General features: G+C 41.6%; 1 protein-coding gene across 1 annotated transcript; it reads right to left on the reverse strand.

The window, feature by feature from the left end:
* Window positions 1-7,851: 7,851 nt before the first annotated feature.
* FSCB (fibrous sheath CABYR binding protein) lies at window positions 7,852-10,845 on the reverse strand. Its single transcript, XM_073010819.1, has 6 exons — window positions 9,427-10,845; window positions 9,238-9,375; window positions 9,094-9,180; window positions 8,986-9,036; window positions 8,446-8,676; window positions 7,852-8,313 (listed from the first exon to the last, which is right to left on the reverse strand). Exons 1-6 carry the CDS (start codon window positions 10,843-10,845, stop codon window positions 7,852-7,854), a joined length of 2,388 nt encoding a protein of 795 aa, XP_072866920.1.
* Between the last annotated feature and the right edge of the window lie 497 nt (window positions 10,846-11,342).

The raw sequence follows: 11,342 nt of genomic DNA on the forward strand, positions 1-11,342 counted from the left end.
GCTGGGGAGGGGCGCCCACCATTGTTGACGCTTAAGTAGGTAAACAAAGCTGCTGGGAAGCTCGAACTGGATGGAGCTCACAGCAGCTCAAGGAAACCTGCCTGTCTCTGTAGACTCCACCTCTGGGAACAGGGCACAACTAAACTACAACAAAAGCAGCAGAAACCTCTGCAGACGCAAACGACTCTGTCTGACAGCTGTGAAGAGAGCAGTGGATCTCCCAACATGGAGGTTGAGATCTGAGAAGGGACAGACTGCCTGTTCAAGTGGGTCCCTGACCCCAGAGTAGCCTAACTGGGAGACATCCCCCACTAGGGGCAGTCTGACACCCCACACCTCACAGGGTGGAGTACACCCCTGAGACGAAGCTTCCAAAGCAAGAATCAGACAGGTACACTCGCTGTTCAGAAATATTCTATCTTCTGCAGCCTCTGCTGCTGATACCCAAGCAAACAGGGTCTGGAGTGGACCTCAAGCAATCTCCAACAGACCTACAGCTGAGGGTCCTGACTGTTAGAAGGAAAACTATCAAACAGGAAGGACACCTACACCAAAACCCCATCAGTACGTCACCATCATCAAAGACCAGAGGCAGATAAAACCACACAGATGGGGAGAAAGCAGGGCAGAAAAGCTGGAAATTCAAAAAATAAGAGCACATCTCCCCCGGCAAAGGAGCGCAGCTCATCGCCAGCAATGGATCAAAGCTGGACGGAGAACGACTTTGACGACATGAGAGAAGAAGGCTTCAGTCCATCAAACTTCTCAGAGCTAAAGGAGGAATTACGTACCCAGCGCAAAGAAACTAAAAATCTTGAAAAAAAAGTGGAAGAATTGATGGCTAGAGTAATTAATGCAGAGAAGGTCATAAACGAAATGAAAGAGATGAAAACTATGACACGAGAAATACGTGACAAATGCACAAGTTTCAGTAACCGACTCGATCAACTGGAAGAAAGAGTATCAGCGATTAAGGATCAAATGAATGAAATGAAGCAAGAAGAGAAACCAAAAGAAAAAAGAAGAAAAAGAAATGAACAAAGCCTGCAAGAAGTATGGGATTATGTAAAAAGACCAAATCTACGTCTGATTGGGGTGCCTGAAAGTGAGGGGGAAAATGGAACCAAGTTGGAAAACACTCTTCAGGATATCATCCAGGAGAACTTCCCCAACCTAGTAGGGCAGGCCAACATTCAAATCCAGGAAATACAGAGAACGCCACAAAGATACTCCTCGAGAAGAGCAACTCCAAGACACATAATTGCCAGATTCACCAAAGTTGAAATGAAGGAAAAAATCTTAAGGGCAGCCAGAGAGAAAGGTCGGGTTACCCACAAAGGGAAGCCCATCAGACTAACAGCAGATCTCTCAGCAGAAACTCTACAAGCCAGAAGAGAGTGGGGGCCGATATTCAACATTCTTAAAGAAAAGAATTTTAAAACCAGAATTTCATGTGCAGCCAAACTAAGTTAGTTTCATAAGTGAAGGAGAAATAAAATCCTTTAGAGATAAGCAAATGCTTAGAGATTTTGTCACCACCAGGCCTGCCTTACAAGAGACCCTGAAGGAAGCACTAAACATGGAAAGGAACAACCGGTACCAGCCATTGCAAAAACATGTCAAAATGTAAAGACCATCAAGGCTAGGAAGAAACTGCATCAACTAACGAGCAAAATAACCAGTTAATATCATAATGGCAGGATCAAGTTCACACATAACAATCTTAACCTTAAATGTAAATGGACTAAATGCTCCAATTAAAGACACAGACTGGCAAACTGGATAAAGAGTCAAGACCCATCAGTCTGCTGTATTCAGGAGACCCATCTCACATGCAGAGACATACATAGGCTCAAAATAAAGGGATGGAGGAAGATTTACCAAGCAAATGGAGAACAAAAAAAAGCAGGGGTTGCAATACTAGTCTCTGATAAAATAGACTTTAAACCATCAAAGATCAAAAGAGACAAAGAAGGCCATTACATAATGGTAAAGGGATCAATTCAACAGGAAGAGCTAACTATCCTAAATATATATGCACCCAATACAGGAGCACCCAGATTCATAAAGCAAGTCCTTAGAGACTTACAAAGAGACTTAGACTCCCATACCATAATAATGGGAGACTTCAACACTCCACTGTCAACATTAGACAGATCAACGAGACAGAAAGTTAACAAGGATATTCAGGAATTGAACTCATCTCTGCAGCAAGCAGACCTAATAGACATCTATAGAACTCTCCACCCCAAATCAACAGAATATACATTCTTTTCAGCACCACATCGCACTTATTCCAAAATTGACCACATAATTGGAAGTAAAGCACTCCTCAGCAAATGTACAGGAACAGAAATTATAACAAACTATCTCTCAGACCACAGTGCAATCAAACTAGAACTCAGGACTAAGAAACTCAATCAAAACCGCTCAACTACATGGAATCTGAACAACCTGCTCCTGAATGACTACTGGGTACATAACGAAATGAAGGCAGAAATAAAGATGTTCTTTGAAACCAATGAGAACAAAGATACAACATACCAGAATCTCTGGGACACATTTAAAGCAGTGTGTAGAGGGAAATTTATAGCACTAAATGCCCACAAGAGAAAGCAGGAAAGATCTAAAATTGACACTCTAACATCGCAATTAAAAGAACTAGAGAAGCAAGAGCAAACACATTCAAAAGCTAGCAGAAGGCAAGAAATAACTAAGATCAGAGCAGAACTGAAGGAGATAGAAACACAAAAAAAGCCTCCAAAAAATCAATGAATCCAGGAGCTGGTTTTTTGAAAAGATCAACAAAATTGACAGATCGCTAGCAAGACTAATAAAGAAGAAAAGAGAGAAGAATCAAATAGACGCAACAAAAAATGATAAAGGGGATATCACCACTGACCCCACAGAAATACAAACTACCATCAGAGAATACTATAAACACCTCTACGCAAATAAACTAGAAAATCTAGAAGAAATGGATAATTTCCTGGACACTTACACTCTTCCAAGACTAAACCAGGAAGAAGGTGAATCCCTGAATACACCAATAGCAGAATCTGAAATTGAGGCAATAATTAATAGCCTACCAACCAAAAAAAGTCCAGGACCAGATGGATTCACAGCTGAATTCTACCAGAGGTACAAGGAGGAGCTGGTACCACTCATTCTGAAACTATTCCAATCAATAGAAAAAGAGGGAATCCTCCCTAACTCATTTTATGAGGCCAACATCATCCTGATACCAAAGCCTGGCAGAGACACATCAATAAAAGAGAATTTTAGACCAATATCCCTGATGAACATTGATGCAAAAATCCTCAATAAAATACTGGCAAACGGGATTCAGCAGCTCATCAAAAAGCTTATCCACCATGATCAAGTGGGCTTCATCCCTGGGATGCAAGGCTGGTTCAACATTCGCAAATCAATAAACATAATACAGCATATAAACAGAACCAAAGACAAGAACCACATGATTATCTCAATAGATGCAGAAAAGGCTTTTGACAAAATTCAACAGCCCTTCATGCTAAAAACGCTCAATAAATTCGGTATTGATGGAATGTACCTCAAAAGAATAAGAGCTATTTATGACAAACCCACAGCCAATATCATACTGAATGGGCAAAAACTGGAAAAATTCCCTTTGAAAACTGCCACAAGACAGGGATGCCCTCTCTCACCACTCCTATTCAACATAGTGTTGGAAGTTCTGGCTAGGGCAATCAGGCAAGAGAAAGAAATCAAGGGGATTCAGTTAGGAAAAGAAGAAGTCAAATTGTCCCTGTTTGCAGATGACATGATTATATATTTAGAAAACCCCATTGTCTCAGCCCAAAATCTCCTTCAGCTGATAAGCAACTTCAGCAAAGTCTCAGGATACAAAATTAATGTGCAAAAATCACAAGCATTCTTATACACCAGTAACAGACAAACAGAGAGCCAAATCATGAATGAACTTCCATTCACAATTGCTTCAAAGAGAATAAAATACCTAGGAATCCAACTTACAAGGGATGTAAAGGACCTCTTCAAGGAGAACTACAAACCACTGCTCAGTGAAATCAAAGAGGACACAAACAAATGAAAGAACATACCATGCTCATGGATAGGAAGAATCAATATCGTGAAAATGGCCATAGTGCCCAAGGTTATTTATAGATTCAATGCCATCCCCATCAAGCTACCAATGAGTTTCTTCACAGAATTGGAAAAAACTGCTTTAAAGTTCATATGGAACCAAAAAAGAGCCCGCATCTCCAAGACAATCCTAAGCCAAAAGAACAAAGCTGGAGGCATCACACTACCTGACTTCAAACAATACTACAAGGCTACAGTAACCAAAACAGCATGGTACTGGTACCAAAACAGAGATATAGACCAATGGAACAGAACAGAGTCCTCAGAAATAATACCACACATCTACAGCCATCTGATCTTTGACAAACCTGAGAGAAACAAGAAATGGGGAAAGGATTCCCTCTTTAATAAATGGTGCTGGGAAAATTGGCTAGCCATAAGTAGAAAGCTGAAACTGGATCCTTTCCTTACTCCTTATATGAAAATTAATTCAGGATGGATTAGAGACTTAAATGTTAGACTTAATACCATAAAAATCCTAGAAAAAACCTAGGTAGTACCATTCAGGACATAGGCATGGGCAAAGACTTCATGTCTAAAACACCAAAAGCAATGGCAACAAAAGCCAGAATTGACAAATGGGATCTCATTAAACTAAAGAGCTTCTGCACAGCAAAAGAAACTACCATCAGAGTGAACAGGTAACCTACAGAATGGGAGAAAATTTTTGCAATCTACTCATCTGACAAAGGGCTAATATCCAGAACCTACAAAGAACTCAAACAAATTTACAAGAAAAAAACAAACAACCCCATCAGAAAGTGGGCAAAGGATATGAACAGACATTTCCCAAAAGAAGACATTCATACAGCCAACAGACACATGAAAAAATGCTCATCATCACTGGCCATCAGAGAAATGCAAATCAAAACCACAATGAGATACCATCTCACACCAGTTAGAATGGCAATCATTAAAAAGTCAGGAAACAACAGGTGCTGGAGAGGCTGTGGAGAAATAGGAACACTTTTACACTGTTGGTGGGATTGTAAACTAGTTCAACCATTATGGAAAACAGTATGGCGATTCCTCAAAGATCTAGAACTAGATGTACCATATGACCCAGCCATCCCATTACTGGGTATATACCCAAAGGATTCCAAATCATGCTGCTATAAAGACACATGCACACGTATGTTTATTGTGGCACTATTCACAATAATAAAGACTTGGAATCAGCCCAAATGTCCATCAGTGACAGACTGGATTAAGAACATGTGGCACATATACACCATGGAATACTATGCAGCCATAAAAAAGTATGAGTTTGTGTCCTTTGTAGGGACATGGATGCAGCTGGAAACCATCATTCTTAGCAAACTATCACAAGAACAGAAAACCAAATACCGCATGTTCTCACTCATAGGTGGGAACTGAACAATGAGATCACTTGGACTCGGGAAGGGGAACATCACACACCGGGGCCTATCATGGGGAGGGGGGAGGAGGGAGGGATTGCATTGGGAGTTATACCTGATGTAAATGACGAGTTGACGGGTGCTGACGAGTTGATGGGTGCAGCACACCAACATGGCACAAGTATACATATGTAACAAACCTGCACGTTATGTACATGTACCCTAGAACTTAAAGTATAATAATAATAATAATAAATGCATAAAAATTTCTAGTGAGAGAAAACAGATCAGAAATTGCTTGCATGTATGGGGTAGAGGGGTGGAAGCAGGGAAAGAGAAGTTACAAATGATCATAATGGTAACTTTTGACTTATAGCCATCTTCATTGTTTTCCTTGTGGTGATGGTTTCATAGGTGTATACATGATGTCAAAAGTCATCAAATTGTACAACTTAAGTAAATGTTATTTATTTTATGTAGGTTATATCTCAGGAAAGCTATCTTTAAAATATCTCACATTTGAGAAAAAAAAAATTAATGGTTAGCAGCCTGACATCATTCTTACATTTCGTAGAGATTATCACCTGTACGCGTTTCTATTCACACTGAATTTTTGCCAATGTTCAATGTATTCAGATTTTCTTACTTATATCTGACTCCTAGAAGCATCAAATCAATGTTTCTTGCCCTAAATTTTCACAGATGCACCTGTTGGAACTTATATTTGCAGCACTTTTTAATTTGACCTCCAGAATCTCATGAATACACTTGTTTACTATTTATACAGTGTACTATATATTTATATATATATATATTCAGATAAATATAAGCTCCACCTCAGCTCCAGAAATATCCAATTTTTAAGTGTTGAAAGTTTTTCCATGTGCCAGTTGATAGATTCCATCTTTATTAAGCATATTTTCATTCTAGTATAACTCTGTACTCTGATGTGGCTTCTGAATTTAAAAAGAAAACAACAATAGAAAATCCAAAATAGAAACAAAAAGACCTAATTTAGAAAACCAAGTTTAACTGGATTTAAGTATCTCAGAAAACATAAAATGGAGGACTCGTACATTGCAAAAAAAAAAAAAAAAAACCTCATTCTACATAGTCTAGAATAACATTTTCAACCTCAAATTTGGCACATACAAGAAAGAATGTTCTTGCAATAATTTTTATGAAATTCTCAAAAACTTACTTAAAATATCATATCCTCTTGATTACTGAGGTAATGAAGAATGTGACAAAAATCTAACAATGATAGGACATCAAAGCTTAATGAGGTTTGAAATCATTAACCTAGAGTTCTCACTAAATAGAGAAATACACTGACAAAATTTTAAAATTTTCTGATAAAATTATCTCAACATTTCAGCACATTGCGATTAATTTGTAGCTAGAGAAAATATTTTCCCAACATTGTTACAACCATGGAAAACTAGATGCCCTTTAATAACAGACATCTTAGAATATGTATTGTTAAGGCTTGATGCTCTTTAAAAAGTTCAACAGCTTTTACTACAGTAATTTGATTTTATTCTAAGTTGTTCTTCATTACCAGTTCATAGAGCAAAAAGCATAAGCCAAACTTCCAAAGGACTCATCACATTCTCAGTTGAAATCAAATTAAAAACTAAACACATGAATGTGCTCTCAAGGTCATCTAAGTATATTTTTCTTTATACTTGCACACCTTTTTCAGTACTTTATCTATGACCATCTTCATTTTATTGAACTGAAGATTTTTACAAAGAAAGTAAGTCTTTCTATCCAGACATTGAAATGTAAAATGTGTAAGAAGATAAAGAAGAACATTTAGGCTAAAACCAGGAAAGTAATGCTTGTCTCAGAAGGAATTGAATGAAAAGAAAATAAGAGATACGATTAATTATAATAAGGAGAAAGAGAACATCACATAACTTTGGATGTGTGACTAAGACTCAAGGAATTTAAAGTAGATGACAGATCTGCAGAAAAGACACTGGTTTTTCCACTAGAAACTATATTGACTCATAATGGGAAGGCAAAGACAAGAGAAGATGACTGCAGAGTAAACTTTACCCGTGTCAATAAGTTTACCGTAGGAAGGATATTTTAAGTAATTCTTTTCAATTATAAAATTACTTTCAAAATAGGTATTTTATGCGCCATCAATTTGAATGAAAGTAACATAAGTAATTTTTTATTGCTACAGTTTTTATTGTTCATTTTCCAACCTGTACTCCAACTCTTGGGGTTCACTTTAATTTGCCTTATTGACAAAGCTACTTCCAGCTGCCCACTCTTTTCTAACGTATGTTCTTCCAAAACCACGTAGCTTCTGATTGCTAGCTTAGGTACGACCTGACTACAGTTCAGGAGGACGATTTTTTAATTGTATATGAAACACACCTTCTATTTCAAGAGTGGGAGTCTGTCCATCATTAGTATTAGACAAATCTTTAGATCCATCATTGGTATTAGACAGAAATTTTTTTGAAACGTCTTCAAATTTTGCTTCACCTTCCAAAACAACCGATCCTAATTTTATTGCTGGAATTCCTGCCACCTGCGGTGACTGAAATTCAGTAGACACATGCTCTACCAGAGCCTCATCTTCAGGGGTTTGTTCAGATGGTGGAGGTGCAACTTCAGCAGAGGCCTCTTGTATAGCAAACTCGTCAGTCAGAAGCAAATCAGCTGGTGGGGAATGTTTGTCAACAGGGGCCTCTTCCGCAGGGACCTCATAAGCTGGGGGAGAGTGTACTGCAACAAGGGTCTCTTCTATAGGAGTCTCCTCAGCTGGTAGAGACTGAACATCAGCAGTGGCCTCCTCAACTGGTGGAGGCTGAACTTCAGCAGGGGCCTCCTCAGCTTGTGGAGACTGAACTTCAGCAGGGGCCTCCTCGGCTGGTGGAGGCTGAACTTCAGCAGGGGCCTCCTCGGCTGGTGGAGGCTGAACTTCAGCAGGGGCCTCCTCGGCTGGTGGAGGCTGAACTTCAGCAGGGGCCTCCTCGGCTGGTGGAGGCTGAACTTCAGCAGGGGCCTCCTCGGCTGGTGGAGGCTGAACTTCAGCAGGGGCCTCCTCGGCTGGTGGAGGCTGAACTTCAGCAGGGGCCTCCTCGGCTGGTGGAGGCTGAACTTCAGCAGGGGCCTCCTCGGCTGGTGGAGGCTGAACTTCAGCAGGGGCCTCCTCGGCTGGTGGAGGCTGAACTTCAGCAGGGGACTCCTCGGCTGGTGGAGGCTGAACTTCAGCAGGGGCCTCCTCGGCTGGTGGAGGCTGAACTTCAGCAGGGGCCTCCTCGGCTGGTGGAGGCTGAACTTCAGCAGGGGCCTCCTCGGCTGGTGGAGGCTGAACTTCAGCAGGGGCCTCCTCGGCTGGTGGAGGCTGAACTTCAGCAGGGGCCTCCTCGGCTGGTGGAGGCTGAACTTCAGCAGGGGCCTCCTCGGCTGGTGGAGGCTGAACTTCAGCAGGAGACTCCTCGGCTGGTGGAGGCTGAACTTCAGCAGGGGCCTCCTCGGCTGGTGGAGGCTGAACTTCAGCAGGGGCCTCCTCGGCTGGTGGAGGCTGAACTTCAGCAGGGGACTCCTCGGCTGGTGGAGGCTGAACTTCAGCAGGGGACTCCTCGGCTGGTGGAGGCTGAACTTCAGCAGGGGCCTCCTCGGCTGGTGGAGGCTGAACTTCAGCAGGGGCCTCCTCGGCTGGTGGAGGCTGAACTTCAGCAGGGGCCTCGTCAGCTGGTGGAGGCTGAACTTCAGCAGGAGACTCCTCGGCTGGTGGAGGCCGAACTTCAGCAGGAGCCTCTTCTGCAGAAGCCTCTGTAGCTGCTAGAAGCTGAATTTCAGCAGAGGCCTCTTCTGCAGGGGTCTCTTCACCTGATGGAGGCTGAAGCTCAAGAGGGGCCTCTTCTATAGAAACTCCCTTAGCTGATGGAAATTGAACTTCAGTAGGCGCCTCTTCTGCAGAAGTCTCCTCAGATAGTGGAGATCGAGTTTCAGCAGGAATTTCATATGCAGGAGCCTCTGTAGCTGCTAGAAGCTGAATTTCAGCAGAAGCCTCTTCTGCAGGGGTCTCCATAGCTGTTGAAAGCTGAAGTTCTCCAGCCTCTTCTCTGGGAGCCTCTTCAGGTAATAGAGGCTGAACTTCAGCAAGGGTCTCTTCAACAGTGGCAGGCTCTGCTTTAGCTGGGGCCTCTTCAAGGGCGCCCTCAGCTGGTAAAGGCTGTACTTCAATGGGAGCCTTTTCAGCTGAGGGAGACTGAATTTCACCAGGAAGCTCTACTGAAGGAGACTTTTCAGCTGATGGAGGCAGAATTTCAGTAGGAGGCTCTTCTGAAGGGGACTCTTCTGCTGATGGAGGCAGAATTTCAGCAGGAAACTCCACTAATGGGGCCTCTTCAGCAGGTGGAGGCTGAACTTTAACAGAATTCTCTGCAACTGCAGTGGCTGCCTCAGCAGCAGGAGTCTCTTCAGTTGATGGCTGTACTTGGACATGGGTCTCTTCATCGGGTCTGGGCTCTGCCTTAGCAGTGGCCTCTTCAACTAATGGAGGCTGTATTTCAGCTGGGAATTTTTCTGTTGGTGGAGGCTCTATTTCAGCAGAAGCCACTTTTTTAACAGCAAAACCTTCTTGTATAACAGGTGTAGTTACTTCTTCCCTAAGCCCATCTTCTAAAAGTATCGGAGGACCATTTTTAGTCTCCTGAGTAAATGAAGTTCTGCTGATACTTTTCTGCTTAATTTCTTCATTGCTGCTTGTTGCTGGTTGAAATTCAGGGTGTTCACTAGCAGAAATCTTTCCTGAGGATTTACGTTTCCGGGCACCTTCCTTTGACTTCATAAAAGAACTATCTGGCCTGGAAATAGCCACTATTTCTGATTCACTAAAGTATGTCTGTTGTTCCTTGTCCACTTTTTCCACATGGGGGATGTGCATCATGGTCCAGTATTCTGTACGGCTGGTCTGCTGAGATCTGTCCATTTTTAGTTGAACTAAAGGTATGCATGGTGGAATTTCTACTTCCTGAACACTCTCTGGCAATTCAATAGCTGCTTCTCTAACGTCAGCTGACTTTTCTTCAGGTACCACGGTTTTCTCAACTAACTTGACTTCTTTTTTCTCTTCTACAATGGTGTCTGTCTGGAGAGACTTACTAGTCATTTCCTGTCCACGCTTTCTCTTTGTCCAAGTTTGTTGAAGTTCAGAAGATACTCTAATAGACTCATAGGCTTTGGCAGAGTAGTTGCCTTTGCTTCCAGAAGTATTACCAATATGATGGGTAGCTTTGGGGCTAGATGATTTTGGTATGGCCATGTGTTTCTTTTTCTCTATTACATCAGTTTGCTGGGATTTGTCTACCATTGGTTGGCTGGGTCGTCTTCTCTTTCGAATTTCTTGCCTACATTCTGAGATAGGCTTATCAGAGTCATCACTTTCTTCCATTTCTAAGACTAGTGATTTCAAATTTATTAATTTTCAAGTGATGGCCAAAAATCACAAACGTACCAAGTGTCGAAGACTTTGCCTTTCTTAGGTGTCATTCTGTTGAGCTCCCTCAGAAAAAAAGGAATTCATAAGTTATTACATTCCATACTACACTCTCGTTGGATCCCACCTTATTCAGTAAGCATCTTTCTTGTTTAGTCTCTGTTATAACTAAATATCACTTTTAGAAGTTTCCTTCAAGGGTCTATGACATCATAGCCAATTCTGCCTTCAGGATTCCATCAGTGGTATTCCTGGGCTTTTAAACTTAGTATACATTCATAGGTAATAGCTGCAAGTGAGAATCTACTTTTTGAAACAAGTCAAGTTAAAAAAAGCATTTGTCTACAAAAGAACATCAGGTAAATTCCAGT

Source organism: Chlorocebus sabaeus, chromosome 24 (assembly GCF_047675955.1).
Source record: "Chlorocebus sabaeus isolate Y175 chromosome 24, mChlSab1.0.hap1, whole genome shotgun sequence".
NCBI classification, from domain to species: Eukaryota; Metazoa; Chordata; class Mammalia; order Primates; family Cercopithecidae; genus Chlorocebus; species Chlorocebus sabaeus.